The sequence below is a fragment of the Drosophila santomea genome, chromosome 3L (assembly GCF_016746245.2).
Source record: "Drosophila santomea strain STO CAGO 1482 chromosome 3L, Prin_Dsan_1.1, whole genome shotgun sequence".
In the NCBI taxonomy this organism is placed as follows: Eukaryota; Metazoa; Arthropoda; class Insecta; order Diptera; family Drosophilidae; genus Drosophila; species Drosophila santomea.
This window is the reverse complement of record NC_053018.2, coordinates 17617343-17635262: the sequence shown is the minus strand read 5'-3', so window position 1 is coordinate 17635262 and position 17920 is coordinate 17617343. Positions and strand designations below refer to the sequence as shown.

At 48.2% G+C, this 17920-nt stretch overlaps 7 protein-coding genes across 8 annotated transcripts; 2 read left to right on the top strand and 5 right to left on the bottom strand.

The window, feature by feature from the left end:
• Nucleotides 1-133: 133 nt before the first annotated feature.
• On the bottom strand, nt 134-3984 carry LOC120449865. The gene is made up of 3 exons (XM_039632525.2): nt 3828-3984; nt 3004-3766; nt 134-2933 (listed from the first exon to the last, which is right to left on the bottom strand). The coding sequence occupies exons 1-3, from the start codon at nt 3910-3912 to the stop codon at nt 344-346; spliced, it is 3438 nt and encodes a 1145-aa protein (XP_039488459.1). The 5' UTR covers nt 3913-3984; the 3' UTR covers nt 134-343.
• A 127-nt stretch (nt 3985-4111) lies between these two features.
• On the top strand, nt 4112-9447 carry LOC120449866 (importin-4-like). 2 transcript variants are annotated; one of them, XM_044006146.1, is made up of 9 exons: nt 4112-4519; nt 5069-5241; nt 5297-6012; nt 6072-6478; nt 7002-7111; nt 7172-8297; nt 8387-8604; nt 8679-9101; nt 9201-9447. In XM_044006146.1, exons 1-9 carry the CDS (start codon nt 4454-4456, stop codon nt 9217-9219), a joined length of 3258 nt encoding a protein of 1085 aa, XP_043862081.1. In that variant the 5' UTR covers nt 4112-4453; the 3' UTR covers nt 9220-9447. The 2 variants fall into 2 exon arrangements, with proteins under 2 accessions (XP_043862081.1, XP_039488460.2); XM_039632526.2 differs by having other exon boundaries at nt 8679-9447.
• On the bottom strand, nt 9407-10701 carry LOC120449868 (ADP-ribose pyrophosphatase, mitochondrial). The gene is made up of 2 exons (XM_039632527.2): nt 9978-10701; nt 9407-9916 (listed from the first exon to the last, which is right to left on the bottom strand). Exons 1-2 carry the CDS (start codon nt 10484-10486, stop codon nt 9502-9504), a joined length of 924 nt encoding a protein of 307 aa, XP_039488461.2. The 5' UTR covers nt 10487-10701; the 3' UTR covers nt 9407-9501.
• Nucleotides 10702-10781: 80 nt separating this feature from the next.
• Nucleotides 10782-11820, bottom strand: LOC120449869 (proteasome subunit beta type-1). The gene is made up of 2 exons (XM_039632528.2): nt 11623-11820; nt 10782-11547 (listed from the first exon to the last, which is right to left on the bottom strand). Exons 1-2 carry the CDS (start codon nt 11709-11711, stop codon nt 10929-10931), a joined length of 708 nt encoding a protein of 235 aa, XP_039488462.2. The 5' UTR covers nt 11712-11820; the 3' UTR covers nt 10782-10928.
• Nucleotides 11821-12915: 1095 nt separating this feature from the next.
• LOC120449863 (prostaglandin E synthase 2) lies at nt 12916-14470 on the bottom strand. The gene is made up of 3 exons (XM_039632523.2): nt 13621-14470; nt 13150-13556; nt 12916-13086 (listed from the first exon to the last, which is right to left on the bottom strand). The coding sequence occupies exons 1-3, from the start codon at nt 14376-14378 to the stop codon at nt 12995-12997; spliced, it is 1257 nt and encodes a 418-aa protein (XP_039488457.2). The 5' UTR covers nt 14379-14470; the 3' UTR covers nt 12916-12994.
• Nucleotides 14471-14732: 262 nt separating this feature from the next.
• LOC120449864 (protein anon-73B1) lies at nt 14733-15228 on the top strand. The gene has a single exon (XM_039632524.2). It carries the CDS (start codon nt 14854-14856, stop codon nt 15115-15117), a length of 264 nt encoding a protein of 87 aa, XP_039488458.1. The 5' UTR covers nt 14733-14853; the 3' UTR covers nt 15118-15228.
• Nucleotides 15229-15535: 307 nt separating this feature from the next.
• LOC120449069 (protein Mo25) lies at nt 15536-17783 on the bottom strand. The gene has a single exon (XM_039631367.2). It carries the CDS (start codon nt 17476-17478, stop codon nt 16459-16461), a length of 1020 nt encoding a protein of 339 aa, XP_039487301.1. The 5' UTR covers nt 17479-17783; the 3' UTR covers nt 15536-16458.
• Nucleotides 17784-17920: the final 137 nt, after the last annotated feature.

Genomic DNA, 17920 nt, shown 5'->3' with positions numbered 1-17920 from the left:
TTGTTCAGGCGTGAGTCTATTCATGACGAATTGCCAAACCAAACTGAGAATAAATCACTGAACTGTTAAATCGCCATCTTGAACATAATCAACTTAAAAAAAACACCCGTTACAAATTTAAATATTGAAAATGAATCATATACTTATTTAGTTTTTATTCAATCAAGATGAAGGTTTTAAGAACAAGCGAATATTTTTACTTTAGAGATATGCGTTTTCCTAACAATACTCTACAAACACAGATTCCTTTCATAAGTACACGAGAATACAATGCGATTTTTGTTTTAACTACTGAAACACAAACATATGGGAAACGCATTTAGCAGGCACAAGTAAACCAATTTTAAAACTTAAAACTAAGCGGCACATTAATGCGCTCGTTCTCCATAGAGACCACGATGACCGGCTCCTTTTCGAGCAAATCCCGCCTTGGAGAGCGGAGCAGGCGCACATCGATCTCAGCCTGGCCGCCATCCGGAGAAACGTAGCACTCGCTGGGGCTGATTCGCACCAGATCCGGGACCGTGCAGGTGACCTCGATGAGCTGCCTGGAGCAGAAGCTGTTAGTTACGGACAAAGTGGCCAGTGGGGATCCGCCGGCTCCGAATTCCAGCGAAGCGGGCTGCACAGACCAATTCCGCTCGACGGGCATCAAAGTGGTGGTGTCCGCCTCCAATAGCTCATCCACAGGTTCCAATAGGTTGCTCTGCGTTGGCGTCGGCGAATTGGCCATACATATGGTCCGGAATAACACAGTTTCATCGGCATCCGGCAGAAACATTAGTGAGCTCTCCGACGATTCATCAAAATCCCGATTGAGGGTAAGCGCAACATCAATAATCCGCACTACGGTGACCAAGTCCAGAATGAACTCGGGTGGTTCGTTGAGCTGGCCAATGTTGCGTACTGGCTGCTCATCCGGGAATTGGCCCCAAATGCTGTCCAGCATCGGCGATGTGAGCTTCTCCCGCTGTCGACTGCTCATCCTTTGGACCAAGCTGCGCATACGCTGTCTGTTGGGCTCGTCTCCGCAGAAAATCCGCATATTGGCCAGGGTGAGCACCGGCGCAGTCTTCTTAAGTATGTTCTTCAAGTCCTCGCGATTCGGTCGGAAAAGTATCTGCACGCAGCGCTCGCTATTTGGGGGCAATATCAGGCGGCTTGGACGCACCTCAAAGGCCTCGCTTAGGCGCAGTTTCATGAGCACGGTGGAGTCCACTGAGATACCCACAAAAGCGGTGAGAGGGCCCTTGTTGTGAAACTTGAGACTCGCAGTAAGAGGACCAGCGGATAACTCACATACATCACCGATGGTAAGGAAACTGGCGCCTACCGGTCCTTTTAGCAGACCCTGTATGGTGATTGACGCACTGCCGCCGTAGCCGTACAACGGGATCTCCAGGCCCGGCTGGCTGCTATTATGCGCTCCTGCCGGTGCATAAAAAGACAAGGCTCCGATGGCCGCTCCACAGACAGTGGGACAGAAGTTAATCACCACCGACCGACATTCCATGGCTTGCAGTGTGATGGTGCTGCTACCGGAGTCAACCAGCTGGAAACCGGGTCCCTGGATGCCAAGCCGAATGACGAGGCGTTTGTCCGCCGTGTTTTTCACCTGCATGGACTTACGGACATCTGTCCGCAGCTTTGTGCTGCCCCAACAGAGGGTCGTGTGGGTCACCTTCAAGGGGAGCAGCTTCCCATCACGATGACTGAACTCACTGGAGTTCGAGCAGCGCGAAATACTGCGCGGTACTGTAATAGAACTGGATCCTAGCCCACGTCTTCCGCTTGCTGCGAATCCGCTGGTGGAACTGGCCTCACTTCCCGCGGGCGAGGAGTTCGCCTTGCGTGCTACTCCACTCATGAGCTGCCTGCGGTCGGAACTAGTTGTGCTGTCCAGCAGCGGCGACGAGAGACAGCTTCTCGGGGAGGACAAGGGTGATAGGTTTTTGGCGAGGTTCGGTGAAATGCCAAAATCACGTTCTGTGGAAGAGGCCACAGCCACGTCGCATCCATCCAAGCGAGTGCTGCTTAAGGATGAGGGTTTGCGCGGAATCATTCCCACTGTGGAGATCGATACCCTCTTCTTGTTCACTGGCGTCTTGTCCTCGTCCTCGTTTTCATCCTCGGTGCAGGTTAGTGGACGTATTCCGTCGCTACTGGACGGACTTGCAGATCTTGGCGAAACCTTAGTACGTCGCACTCTGCGGTTAGGCTCCTTCACCGGCGTCGAGGGCCATTCATCGATGTCAGCCTCGGCCTCCGTCTCCACGGGATCGGTGTCCGCACGGCTAATGGTAATTTGCGGCTGGTCCGCCAGCGGACTGAGCGGCTTGCGCGAGATGCTCTGCTGCAAATGACGGAAATCCGTGGAGTTTAGCACAGAGTCCGTGAAACTCATAGTGTCCGTAAGCTTGTTGGAGCCGCATAAAGTGCGCTCCGCTTGGGAGTTGCTGCTCTGGTTCTCCTTGTTTTCTCCATCATAATTAATGCCACGACCATGCTCCCACAGGTGGTTGACAACCTCTACAGTGGATGTATCCGAGTTTAGATCTATGTCCCTAAGCGCCTTGTCGATTGCGGAGAGACTTAGGATCTCGGAGCTCGATGGCGGACGCTTGGTCTCTTTCACGGTCACACCATTGTTGGCTTTCAGCGCCGTCTGAATCCGATCCTGCTGCATTTTTCGCATGAGATTGCGTCCGAGATTTGAGCCAGTCATGGCATCCGCCTTGGTGTAGGTTTTGTTGTCTGGCTGCGGAGTCTTTTCGCCAACTGAATCCAGGGTCGCGTTAGTTTGTGGCTCCAATAGCGGTTGAGTGGATCGGGAGCGAGCCGGGCTGCCGTTGCTCACAATATTCCATATATTTTCCGATCGTGTCTGGAAGTAGTTGCCCAGCGAGAAGTCTGGATCTCCAGCCAAGACAGAACTGAGAACGGAAAGTTTGAATTATTATTAAATTCAGAATTGTATTTTGAAGACTATATTTTGTTGCATACTTGGACACCGAGGTTTCTATTTCGGATGATGGCGGCGGTGCGGCGATCTTCTGCATCGCCTGAGTGCTCAACGTGGCCGTCGGCATGGCTGTAAACTCCTGCGCCCAGGAGATTTCACCCAGCACCAGTTTGGACTGCATTAGCTCGGCGGGAGCGAAACTCTCATCCTGACCTTCCGCCGCCAACGAGGCAGAGCCGAAGGAGAATCCCCCACCGCCGTTAAGACTTAGATCACTCATGTCTGCAGTGCGCGGTAAGCTGCGTGAGCAGTTGAACGAATCTGTGAGGCTGCTGGAGTTGGCTCGTGATAAGTGATAGCTGGTCTCCACCTGGCTGGCATCCTGCAGCTTCTTCTCCAACAGGCGAGCCTTCTCAACGAAGGAGGACTTTAGGATTTCGGCCACAGACAGGGATGGCTTCTCCCTGCGGCGCTGTTTTCCAGCCTGACAGAGTGTGGATCTGCCGGTGATCTCCGCAGGCTCAAAAGAGATGTTAGTGCCCTTGGTGGCGGGCGTGACCAAAGCGAAGGAGCCGCTGCTGTTTAGATCAATGGTTTCGTCCGTCACCAGCTCCGAGATGTTTGTAGTTGAGCGTATCTGGGGGGCAGTGCTCTTTGCTTGGCTGGGACGCGATGGTCGGGGTTTTTCCAGTGTCTCCAGCGCACGCAGTCGCTCTTCTCGGAGCCGCTCGTGGACGGCGGAGGAGTCCCGACCAGCGCCGCTCCTCCTTGCACTTTTGCTGAAGCTGGACAAGTCGCCAAAGACTGCAAGGAATCCGGATTACTTGCTGCTTGGGAAGATTTCCGGCGTGCCCCGCCTGCTTACCCTTTAGATTATCCATGTTCAGAATGCCCAGCGAGTTCTGGTCCATGTAGCTGCCATTTCCCTGGCTTCCACCGCTTCTGTCCATTTCGCTTCGTCCTTTTACAGTTAGTGCGAACGAACAAAAAAAGGCGCGTCGCTTAGTTCGAAAATGGACGTCGATAAATGATAACAGATCCAGGGCTGCACACACGTGTCGAGGCGGCCTTTGTTAAGTTGTCCGCTCAAATGTCGGAAATTCAAATATTTTACGTGTTCCAATTTATAACACTTTGGGAAGCGCACAGATCAACACACTCAACAAGAAACAAAAAACATATTTGAAAGAAAAATTTTAACACAAGTGACCAATTAACTGCGCAAAAAATCATTTTTCGTTAAAAACTCGTAAAAGCGCTATGTAAAAGCGCCAATTTCAAACTAAAGTGTAAAATAAGCTGGCGATAAACTGTAAGCTGTAAGAACAAGAGCAAAACGTGCAACGCCAACGGTCCTCCAGCCCTGGTCGTATTTTCGCCAATTCTCCCCGGCTTCCTACTTCTCCATTCCGTTCGTGCTAATTCGGCGGCTGTAATTTGTAACGAATTGTATTGGATATCCTCGTGGGCACAAACAGTAACTCCTCAAAAATGGAGGCAGCTATTCTGGACATAATCAGCGGGATCCTGGGCACGGACACGGAGCGGATTCGTCAGGTGAGCAGAGCGGGCCAAACGGCAATCCGGCGATAAAAAGGAGGTTATCCTGGGCGCCCTTGGCTGTCTTCCTTGTATCCATTCCGTTCTGACCACTCCATTTCGGTCTGACCGCGTGGCTGCATCGACATTCCCAATATACATTTGTATATACATATATACGCCACATGAACACAGTGGTTTTTAAATCGGCATGTGCACATTCCTATACGTGCAAATGTTTATAAAGCACAGTGGGTCGCATCCTGTTAGTACTCGACAAAAAAAAATCGTAAACTAAAAATTTAACCAACAGTTTCTATTTATTTAAGATAGGCAGAGTTCATTTGTTGGAAATACATATATTATTAACATTTAATTTGTATTCAACTCGTTCATATTCCATTACGAGTATTAGTTATTTTTCAAAATGTGTGGGCTCTACGTCATTGAAATGCTGCACGTTGCTCACATGGACGCTTCCTAATTGGAAAATTATTTATGTTGATAGTATGCTACCATACGGCCATAAAAATTACTAATTAAGTTTCTTTTCTTCCGCTTTCTTAGTCAACAGCCAAGATGATGAAGGCCTACGAGAATCCCGATTCTCTGCTGGTTCTCACCCAGATTGTGATGTCGGACAGGGCGGTCCAGGAACGGCATATCGCCGCTATGCTTCTCAAGAAGCGGATCAGCAAGTTGCGCCACTGGCAGTTGGTTCCCGCCGAGCATCAGGCAGCGTGAGTTCACAGGTTACCTTTTAATGACGATACACTAATTTTTTTTACCTCTTAGAATTAAAACGAACATGCTTCAGGTCCTTATTGCGGTGAAGGAAAAGACGGTGAAGGGCACGGTGGCCCAGATAATTGGATCACTGGTGCGCCACGAGGCGGAAAAGGAACACTCCTGGATGGAGGAAATACTGAAGTTTATTTACGAACGTTGCAGCAGTCCCGATCCAACAGAAAGCGAGCGCGGCAGCTCAATCTTTACCACGCTCATGGACGCTGCTCCCGATCAGTTTTCGAACCACATGGATACTATCTTCCCGCTGTTCGCCGGCGTTCTAGTAACCGCCGAGGCGAACGGTAACATGGCCACACCCACCGTGTTTAACATGCTAGCGGGTACGTGCTACCTCCTGCCCTTCGTTAGCGGTCATAGTGGTGCTGAGCAGATTGTGGTTAAGGCTATACCGCTAATTCTCAAGGCCCTAGGCGCCTTCGCCGAAAAGGGGGATAGTCAGGAGTTCATGGGTGCTTTTGATATCATAGACGCCATGGGCGAGTATGTGCCCCACTTACTGACCAGTAATGTGAAGCTGATTTTGGAGTTTTGTCTGGTGATTGCGAGCAACCAGCAGCTCGAGGATTCGATTCGAGTACAGGTGATTACCTTTGTGGGCAGCCTAATGCGCCTTAAAAAGAAGGTTATTATGAAGCAGAAGCTCCTGGAGCCCACACTAACGGTTATGTTCGAAGTGATGTGCCAGGACCCACTTGATGACGGTTGTAACTGCTCCTTTCTATTTCCGTTCCCATGTTTGCTAATCCTAATCCTATTTTAGACGATGATTATTTTTCGTCGGAGAGCTCGAATAGCCCGTCCAATGCAGCTACGCAGACTCTGGACTTGATGGCCCTCCACATGGCGCCGGAGAAGTTTATTCCGCCACTACTGCAGCTGCTGGAGCCTGCGTTGCAGAGCCCGCAGCCCGTGCTTCGTCGTTCCTCTTTTATTTGCATGGGAGTCATTGCCGAGGGCTGCTCCGAGGCCATTGGGAACAAGTATCTGGAGGTCATGCTGAATATTATCAAAGCTGGAATTTTTGACTCTGTTATGTTGGTGCGGGTCGCCGCATTCTTCGCCCTTGGACAGTTTTCCGAGTATCTTCAGCCCACAATCTGCAAGTTTGCTCCCCAGATTCTTCCCGTGTTGTTCGATTATCTGAGCCAGCTGGTAATGGAACTCAAGGTAGGTAATCATTGCGGCCATCTTTGACCAACCTGGAATCTGTGTATTTTACATTCTTGTTTATTTGTTTGTGCTGCTTCTAAAGGCTGGCCATAACAGCAACGGGCCGAATCTCGATTCCGTTCCTGCCAAAGATTCCATAATGTACTTAGACAAGATACAGATCAAGCGCAGATCGCTCCTCGCCAAATATAGGGTGCTTTTTCGTTTTCTTACTTTTTACTTTCTACTTAATTGCACATCAAACTCCTCAAGTTGTGGATTAGTTTGCCAAGTTTGATTACATTTAGAGATCGGTTGTAGATATCTCATCGTCATTGGTTTATTTAACTTATCAGCATATGTTAATTGTTCATTGACTCGTTTCTTAATTGTAATTCAAATTGGCCGGAATATCACCGGGCCAAAAAGGGGGTGCTTTCTTCTTTACGCAACAAATAGAGTTTTTTGGGGACTGCATTTCCTTCTGCACGAAAACCCAACACATTGTGTGGCAAAGCACACTAAATGTATTTTCTTGCAGATTGGTACGCCGGAACCGAAACACATGGATCGTATGTTCTATGCCTTGGAGACCTTTTGCGAGAATCTGGAGGAGGACATCGTTTCCCATTTACCCACGCTGATGGATCGGTAAGCCTAGACTATACATACGTAAATGGGAGTTCACAGTCTGATAATCTTATTGTGCAGCCTGTTTGGGGTTCTGGAACCCCAGAACTCGTATCGAATGCGTGAAATGGGTTTGTCGGCCATAGCAGCGGTCTCTACCGCAGCTAAGGTACACTTGATGCCCTATTTCCCCAGGATCATGAGCATACTACAGGGCTGTCTGGTGAAGGAGTGCCCAAAGGAAATGCAAAGTCTGCGCATCCAAGCTATCGACACTCTGGCCGCGCTCTGTCGCGAAGTGGGCAAGGATAATATTATTCCGCTTGCCGACGATACAATGAACTTCTGTCTGATGATGCTGGAAGATGGTCCGGACGATCCTGAGTTCCGCAGGAGCATCTACAACCTGATGTCCTCCCTGTCATCGGTTGTCAACGAGAGCATGGCCTCTGTGTTCCCCAAGTTCATTGATCGCATAATGGAGTCTGTGATTTCTTCGGAGGACGTGTTGCCACATGTGTCGGACAATGCGGAGGAAGATTTGATCCTGGATACGACCGATGTAGAGATTGATTTAGAGCAAACAGACGACGAAGACGACCAAGACGGCTACCAGGTGGAGAATGATTACGTTATTGAGAAGGAGGAGGCTATTATGGCACTTAAGGAGTTTGCTGCACACACGGGCGCCGCCTTTGCACCCTATTTGCAGTCTGCATTCGAGAACGTCTACAAGATGATTGATCATCCGCAGGACGACGTCCGTAAGGCGTGCATTGACGCCATTTGCGGATTCATTGTGGCTCTCTACAAGTTGGGAGATGCCGCCGGCTTGAAGCGAGCCTGCGAGATTGCCATTCCAAAGTTTGCACATATGATGCGCACTGACGACGAGGTTGGGGTCGTACTCCATCTGCTTGACGAGCTCGGCGATGTCTTCAAGGATGTCCAGTTGCAGGCAATTAACAACCAGGAGCACGCCGAACTAATTTTCGGATGCATTCGGGACGTCTTCACAAATAAGATGGCCTGTCAGTTTAACGAGGAGAGCGGCGGTGGAGATGAGGAGGATTCGGAGGAAAGCGAGAACGACGAGATGCTGTTCGAGAACGCTGCCAATCTGTTACCCTTGTTTGGCTTGGCCCTTCAGCCGGAGTTGTTCTCTCTTTATTTCGGACGTCTTTACCAATTTTATGTTCAAAGGCTGGTAAGTTTTCAACGAAATACCAAAGATGTGGCAAAGAAGACAGGTCTTAATCCTATGGGCATACTGGAATTCAATTATTTTCCTTTCAGGCGAAGGCAAAGGAGCGCGATATTCCAGAACATCGGGCTTACATCTATGGCGCATTGGCTGACTCCTTCAAGGCGCTGAAGGGATGCTCTGCTACTTACTTTGACGGCCTGTGTCCCCTTCTTATCGCCGGAACCAAGGATTCTGATGCCAAATCGCGACAGAACTCCTATTATGCACTAGGCGAACTGGTCATCCATTCCGAGGAAAAATCATTCGAGTGGGTGTCCCAAAAGCGGCAACGAACTTTTCTGGCAGAATATAATTTTGATATTTGTTTTTTTTTATTCACAGGTCGTATCCGGCAATTCTGCAAGCTCTTTCCGAAGCAATTGTCAGGGAGTCCCATCCCTCCGCCCTGGACAACATTTGCGGGGCAGTTGCTCGTCTCATAGTTACCAACCCGGATTCAGTGCCGCTTGCCCAGGTGCTGCCCGTGCTGCTCAACCATTTGCCCCTTAAGGAGGACGTAGTGGAGAACGATATGATTCAGAAGGCGTTCCGCGTGCTATACTTAAAGGCTCGCCCCAGCATTGTTGCACATCTGGAGCGAATCCTGGTCATCACCATAGAGGCGATTTACAAGAAACAGATGCCAGACGACGAGACAATCGAGAGCGCAGTGGCCCTCATCAAAGAGATTCGCGCCAATTACCCGGAACAGTTTAACCAAGTATCAAACTCGAATCCGGAAGTGTTCAATTATGTGCAAACTCTGTAAGCCCACATATCCCAGCAAAAACCACCAAAAAGCTCTGCACACAACACACATCATCTGCACCCACTTGGCTAATGCCCAACGCCCTTCGCCCGCAGATTCATATATTGGAAGTGATGCAAGTGTCGCAAGGAAGCTTTTTTATACGAATAGTTTCGAAATAGTCTTAAATTTCAGTTGTGCTTCTTTGGAGTTTAATCATTCAAGATTAGCGATCTTAAAAATTGCGAGTAGCTTTTCTACCGGCCCAAAAACAGCGGCAAATGTTTTCTAATTTATAACCACATTCAGTGAAACATGAATATGTATTGAAACAATAAAGAGATTACTTGTTTTCATTTAAAATCTCTTCTTCAATCGTCAGGCAGTGTATCCTAACTTATATTTTTTGTGTAATATCTACCAGTGTGCATTTCGTCGGATGACAACTTCCCGGACGATGTCTGCATGATTAGCGTGCAGCTTAAGATTAGAGTCTACGTCCGTCCAGCGCACATTGGTGGCATCGTCACCGGCCACTAGCTCCAATTGTCCCACTTGGCTTCCGTCTTCGTCGTGAAAGTTCAGCGCAGTGGTTTCCATCCAAGCGTTGTCCGTGTTTCGAAAATCGTCTACGTAGCCTTGATATACATGGACGCCGCCCGCTTGGAAAAACCGCTCCACCATGTTGGCCTTGTCCGTAAAGTTCAATGCCTCCTCGGTGAACTCCCGCTTTAGAGTGACACTTACATTCTCGCCGGGATCGACCATCCCACCGGGAATGGCCCACAACTTGTTGTCGGACCGCTGTATGGCAACCATCTGTAAGATATTCCTGGCGGAAAGAGAGACGGAATTGACATCATCGCACTTGACGGGCAATTGAGCCAACTTACTTGCCGGTGTCCGGGTTGGCTACAATGGCTCCTTCGTCGTTCAGCTTCCAACGCGTGACAATAGGATCTGCGGCATGATTGGGACCCCATCGGCCTAGTGAACCACGGCCGGTAAGTCCTGTACGCCCGATCGGATTCAGGGGCAGTCCATTCTGCACGTTGTATGCACCGTGGAAGGACTCGCGATTTACCTGGCCATCCAGCTGGTTCCACTGTGGCCGGAATGTGTCGCTGGGCAGCGGAGGATCAGCCCACACCTGCCCTCCAATGTGTGGCGCCGTGTACGCCGGCGGGCAGTAGTCCGGGAACGGCTCCGACCAGAAGACCTGTTCGTCGGACACTGGGTACCGGAGTACGGAGCTGCGTGGATACATATTGTTGCGGCACATCAGGTGCCGGAAAATGCCCGGCTTCACCATCGAGGACATCATCTGTGTGGAGGTTAGGGAGTTTTCCAAGAGCAGTACCAAAAACAGAAGCGGCAGCAGTGTAAACTCGAGACTCGTCATTGGACTGAATTCTCTGAGCAACAAACACAAAATGATTTTGTTTACGCACACCAGCGGTCATAAACTTAGTGCTGAGAATTAGTGGGCTGCATTCTGATAAGATAACCAAATTTATAAGTTTAGTAAGGAGAAAGAGGAAGAAGAATATCGCACAGAATTATTTGAAATTTTCAATTTACAAATTATGCTGAGAATTGAAAAGTAGATAGCGCGTTTTGTTAGTTTTACAGCCCCTGCCGTAAGCACTGCATTGCTTGAAAACGATTTATTTATAGGACCGGCTGGTCACACTAGGTCGCATATTTTGAATCTCAAAGATTCGGTTTATTAAGATGTTTTGTTGTTTTGAGTAAATACAAAAATTTGAAGCCAACTAACTTAGAATGCCTGGTTTCCACCGAATGCTCCTAACCAAATGAGACGCCAACATTCTCGTCACAGGCTAGTCCTGACGCAGCGTCAGAGTTCGAACTTCAATGCCATCCTTGGTGATGATGTTGATCAGCACAGAGTCGCCGGTGTAGATGTCGCGTTCAGCGGCCGAGATGAAGGTATCGGAGGCAACGCTCACGGCCCGCTCCTTGGTCAACTTGATCTTGTCGGCGTCAGCCAAGTTCATGTTCTTGTGGCCAATCTGGTTGTCCAGCACAGGTTGCAGCAGCGTGCCAGCAGTGCCGCCGGCGCGGTACGTAGCCTTTTCGCAGTGACCGATGGGATCGTACGAGTAGACGACACCCTTGCCCTCGTTGTCAATACCGGCCAGAATGTTCGACACGTAGTACGGGAAGAAGCGGCGATTGTACATGGCGATGGAGAGCATCTGCGCGACGGCCTCCGTGGTCATGGTGCGCAGATGGGTATGCTCGTAGCTCTGCATGCGCACCTTCATCGATCCGGTCAGCGAGAGGGTGTCCGCCCAGCAGCCTGTGGAACCCAGCACCGTCTGGGGGGACAGCTTGAAGAGTTTGCTTTGCGTTCGGGAGTGAATGTTGTAGCCACTGCTCAGGCGGGTGTCCGCTGCAATCACGGCGAAGTCATCTCCGGCGATGGCCACAATGGAGCTGCAAAGGTAGAACACTCCGGTTAGGTGGAAAGAATCAGCCGCATCGCGATTCCGCCGAGAAACGTCAACTCACCCGCCATTGGACTCGTAGGGCGAGAAGTCAGCATGCTTCATGCCGGGAACCTGGTAGTCCGGGAATTGCTCAAAGCCCAATCTACTCATGTTTTGTGCTCAAATTTACCAATTAACTCGGCAAGTGAAAAAACGAACGAAATGATTTGCAAGTTTGCAAGCGGCTAACCAAAATCACAAAATCAGTGTGACCGTTGTTGAATAACGAACACAGCCTGCTTATTAACGTTATCGATAGGTATCGTTGATTTTTTGAAAATTTTTACTAGCAGGAAGCAGGAAGCAGTAGGTGTTGGAATTAATTCATAGCGTTTTACGAAAGATGGCGCTAGCCAACTATTCATAGTCACACAGCAAGAGTAAATACTCTCCTGGAAGCTACTGACATAGCGCATCTTTACCAGTATATAACATTGCATTATTGTGTTTAGAGCAATTGTTGTTTCAAACATGTCGAAGTTTGTGCCTGAAAAATCGTTTTTGCGGGGAGTGTTACTTCATTATTTTAACATGAAGAAAAGTGCTGCGGAAAGTTATCGTATATTAGTGGAAGTATACGGTGAACATGCTCTTGCTGAGCAAACATGCAGAAAGTGGTTTGCGCGGTTCAAAAGTGGAAATTTTGACTTGGAAGACAAGGAACGTCCTGGAAAACCGAAAAAGTTCGAAGATGAAGATTTGGTGACGTTGCTCGATGAAGACCCGAGCCAAACACTTCTGAAGTTGTCCACATCACTTGGAGTCGACTTTTCGACGTTCGGAAAACGCCTCAAAGCCATAGGAAAGGTACAAAAACAGGGAACAAGGCATTGCAGGAAAAGCGGCCGCAATATAAAGATCGTCACGACAAAGTAATTTTGCGAAAGTAGTGAAAAGCTATTTGGAAACGCTGAAATGGGAAGTTCTGCCCCACCCGCCACTTTCACCGGACATTGCTTCATCCGATTATGATTTCTTCCGATCCATGGCGCATGGCTTGTCAGAGCAGCACTTCGAAAACTACGACATGACCAAAAATTGGATCGATTCATTCATCGAATGAAAAGAATTTTTTCGACGCGGTATTTGAGCTATACCAGGAAGATGGCAAAAAAGTTGTAGATAACGATGGACAATACTTTGAATGCTACTGTAATGATACCATCATAATAAATCACGAAACTTTGCAAAAAAAAAAAGCTACGAATTAATTCCAACACCTAGTATTTATATACCTAAAAATGTAAATTTTACATTTCGTTTCTTTTTACAAATTCTAAACGGATTTTAAACGGATACAATAAACGAAACTAGATTTGATTAAAATGTATATTTTAATGAACAGCTCGGTTATTTTCAACAATCTTTGGATAAAATAAGTGCAAATGTTTGAGTTAAGCTATAGCGGCCAGGTTTTCAATACGTTCTCTTTGCAGTTGCCCACGGTTCTTCTCGACCAACGCCTTGACGTCATAAAACCATTTACCTGTCGGAAAAACATTAAAATTTCGTTCAAGAGTAAAACAAGTACATGAAAGAAACTATTTACCGATGCTGGTGTTTTGCAGACAGTCCTTAAACGTCTGACATCCCTCCATGCTCGAAAGCACGCCGAAGACCGAGAGATCCGCCAAACTGGGCTGTTTTCCGCCCATGAATTTCGTATTCCTATTTTTCAGCTCAGTGGTCCACTGGTCAAGGGCATCGTACATGTGCGATCGGACGTCGTCGGTGAGGGCGTGTCGGCGCTTCAGTATTTTAGCAATGGCCCACATGGCGGTGGCACCACAGTATACCATCAGGTCGCGCTCCCATTTGGGGAAGTGAACGTCCCACTCGCCAGCTTGCGAGAACCACTCAAAAGTCTCTAGGGATTCGCCCATGGTTTGATAGCAGTTGGGCGATATCAGGTGCACCAGGTGGCTGTCGGCCCAGCTTCTCCACTTGCGATCGGTTCTAAAAATGGACACACGTGATCAAAATACTTGTTGGAGGGAATACATGATCCTGAGTAACTTACTCCTCCGTTTCCTTGGAAACCCCCTTGGGCGTGTGCTCGCGGTACATGAGGAAGTATTTATTTAATATGTCGTTCTTCTTTTTGCCATCATCGTCGAAAAAGGATGTGTGAGGATAGAACTGCGCCAGCTCGCCGATGTCAGTGCGCTTGTCCTGCAGGTAGGTGGCTATAAGGGATATAATAGCACTCGAGTCCACCATCTGAACGTATTGGCCGTCCTGCTGTCGGATGAGCACCATCGGCACCTTCTTCACCGAAGACCAGCGAATGTCCTGCCGCAGAACGGCATCCACTTCGACCACCGCATAGGAGATGCCCATGAAGTCGAGGAAGGCGCGCACCTTGCAGCAGAAGGGACACGTCTGGAACTGGAACAGCACAATGTCCAGACCGGAAGTGTCCTTGGGGTTAACATAGCGCTTTGTTATCCGCACTCCAGCCGGAATCCCTCCCAGGCGCGTCGGCTTCGTCTCCTCATGCTCCTTGTGCGAACTGCCGTCCGTCCAGCGCTGGTACATCGTGTACACCGAACCGGTGGCCGCGCCCACTGTCGCCCCCAAAACTGCAAGCTTAAAAGTTCCGTTCGGCTTCTTCTTGCCTCCGCCGTTTTCCACCGCCACTGCAAACTGGCGGCGTGCAAATGCAACATCCGGATTTCGTTTACGGGTCAACAGGCGTAAGGCGCCGCTTCTGCTTGCTGCCGGTAGGGGACGGACGCCTGCCAGAGCGGTGGCAGTAGCTAGCCGAAAACATGACATAATTCGCGCCTTTGTTTTGACTTTTACTTAATATTATGCAAAAATTAGCGACTTATCAGCCGCGACTAGATGACCAGTGTGTAATAATACAAATAGATTGTTTGGGTTCCAAAATATACCAAAGTTTAAAACATACCAAAAACGGTCACCTTGTAGAATGTGTTTGGGATGGGTGATCTATTGTTAATTTTTTAACTGCTGTTAGAGCATTTAACCTTGATTACGTATAATCAAAATATTCGTTAAATTAAAGGGAATAAAATCATTTTGGGCCACACATTTAACGGAGCAAGATTGTATATATCGGTAAAGTCCTAAAAACTTCTGAACTTGCACTAAAAGGTGTTATCGATAGTTAGCACCAGACCTGTTGGGAAGCAATACCATCTCTACAGAATACAAAAAACAAACTTTTTGTAGTTGTTTTTTTTTGCAATCCTCGCGACTTTTGTTTATAAACAAAACCAGCGTAGCGATGTCTGCTTCTGCCGACAGTCTGGCCGCCGCCGCGTCCCTGGACAAGTACGGGGACGAAGACATCTTCAGCCTGCTAATCCGCTACGGACTTTATGTGGGTGCCCTCTTCCAGTTCGTTTGCATTTCGGCCGCAGTGCTGATGGAGAATAACCCGGATGGCAATAGTAACACGGAGACCGGCGAAGTGACGGAGCGGGAAGGCGAGCCGGTCCGGACACGTCTGCACAAGATCCGGAAGCTGGAGAAGAAGAAGCGACGATAGATGTAGCCATCCGTAATCCATAGCTAGCCTAAGTACTCTCGAATGCATTTATTAAGATAATTGTAATAAAAACCTAGTCTACAGTGTTTAAAGTAGAAACATGAACCTGAACATTTAAAATCTCATTCATGCGTGTCCTAAAGCACGCTAATAATGGCGTCTAGTCCTGACTTTCTATGGAATAGGTACATACATACATACATATGAAAGGATTTCCTACTCTTGCAGGCACCTTTAAACGTGATTTGGAATCTCATTTGCTTTCTGTGGCATTTCCTGAGCGTGAATCATCTCCCCAGCCCTTGATCGACGTTTTTTGGGTGAGGTTGCCGCCCTGGCACGATTTTTTGCACATGACTCAGGGGGGAAAGCTGTACGCCCCCTGGTAAAACCACCACCCACAGTGGAAAAACTGCTGTTTAGTTTGGCTGTTATCTTTAATTTGGGAATAATATAAATTATAATAATCGTATAGTTATTATGTTGCTTGCAATGTTGTTGTTTCTTGTTTGTTTTACTTCCCTTTTAACTATGTACGTATGCATGTGTGTAGTGTGTGTGTGTGTGTTGAATGCTTTCTCTCTCTCTCTTGCTCTTTCTATATATATATATATATCAGTATATATATAGTAGAGTCCATGCCGAAGGATGCACAGACAATTATCACTATGAATTATTATTAGTTTTATGCAGTATTTAGTTTTCGTTTTTTCATGAATTTTGCGTGGAATTACATTTTTAAGTCAAAACTCATTGTGAATCTTACGTTTTTGGGGTCGCAAAAGGGACGTGGCAGGTCAAGGCGGTGAAGGGACATCTCGTTTCAAAAACGATCAAATTTCAAATACAACAACTAGTTAAATGGATATCGAAAATGGGTGTGGGTAGAAGGGGGATTAGCGGAGGATCGACGGATGGTAAATCATATCTGTGTAGCAAGATATAGGATCTGATCTAGGGCCAGAATGTCTAGATGTGGCTATGTTAAATTCGAAAGTCTCGGTACTGTTTTGTTTTTCGGCGTTACGCTATTTACTCGTACTTTTACTTTTTTTTGTTTTCTAATTCGCTTTATCGTTATTTATCATTATCATCAGTGTTGTTGTTGTTGTCTAAATTATTGTTTAGTTACTCACAAGTGTAGTCATCATCGTCACAAAATATAGTATATAATATATATTTGCTTTAACCCACACACAAAACATGTTCACATCCTGCTAACCCACCATCGCTCTCTCTGCTTCCGTATCGATCGCTTCTGGCTTCTGGCTACGGTCCTTTTGCCCCCGGGACGCTGGAGCTGGAGTTGGAGCTGAAGTTGGAGCCGAGGTGGAGGTCCAACTAAGCCTCGGGCAGCGGCTTCAGCTCCTTTATCTGCTTGATCAGATAGGCCTTCTCATCGTTGAACTGCTCGTCCTCGGAGCGATCCGTGTGGAAGTTGGTCAGAAAGTCGACCAGCTTTGTCTGGTTGCGCAGCAGGATGTCCAGAATGGGCTTCGGTTTGTTGGGATTTGCCACGAAAACCTTGAAGACGTGAAACGCCTCGAACTGGATGTTGCGCGACTTCTCCTTGAGCATGTTCATCATTAGCTTGAGGTTCTCCGGCTCGGATATGTAGCGTGTCATCACGGTGAAGTTGTGCCGGTCCAGCAGCAGTTCCCCAAGCAGCTTCAAGCTCTGACGCCGCGTCACATAGTTCTCCGAGTTAAGCAGGCGCTGGTAGTGCTGCGAGAAGAACTTGTCGTAGTTGGCGTCCAGGAACTCCGCGCACAGCAGCTTGTGGCGCGTGAGCAGCTCCTTGAACGTAGAGAAGGCATCGCTGGCAATGTCAAAGGTGGAAACCTCCACGTAGCGGAAGAACTTGAAGAACTCATCCGAGTGCAGCATGATCTTGGCCAGCGCCTCGTACCGGGCGCACTCCCTTAGCATGGTACCGGAGTTCAGGGCGATCTCCGGATGCGCATCCTCGTAACCGGCCATCAGGGTGAACAGGATCTCCGGCTTCGTGCATATATACTCGACGGTGGGCGAACGGGTGCCAATTTGGCGGCGCAGCACATTATTGAAAATAAGCGCCACATGCTTCTTGCCCTCGAAGTCGATGCGATGCAGGTTCTGGATGAGCAGCAGCAGCAGGTTGCTGTTGTACAGCTCCTGGGACAGCTGGGCCACCACGTAGTCCGCCGGCGGCTCGGCATCGCTGCTCCCGTAAAGCATGTTCTTGATCGAGACCAGGTTCTTGCTGACGTCTTCCTGCGCCTTCTCCACCTTGCGGTCGCCCGCCTCCAGGGCGTTGATCGCCTCCTTCAGCGACTTCACCAGCTCTACTGGCGACTTCTGGGACTTCCCGAACAGTGGCATTTCGCTGTCTTTTCACTCGAAATAGGACTTGGACTTAGATTTGGATTGGGATTTGGCTGTGGATGTGGTAGTCGTTGTGGTTTAGTTGGCCTGTCGATGATGTCTCGTATCTTCTGCCGATTATGCTGCTGTTCAGGGCCCTTCGAGTGCTGGCTTTGTGGTCGTTCTGACAGTTGCCCAATTACCGACAGCGAAGACGCGGAAAACAATGCTTGGCAATATTATCACGGTGGAATATTCTATTATTATATATTATTTTTTTCTTGTCTTCTTCCAGGGATGAACAATTTCGATTGGCCGACGTTTCGATAGGCCGTCGGTTCGATAGGACTATCGCATTGGTGGCACGCAGTGCTGTAAAGGTTCGTTAACTGAACACGACACATAAATTCAATTTTAAATTAAGAAATGACCAATTGTTGTACATGTTTATAATTAGGTA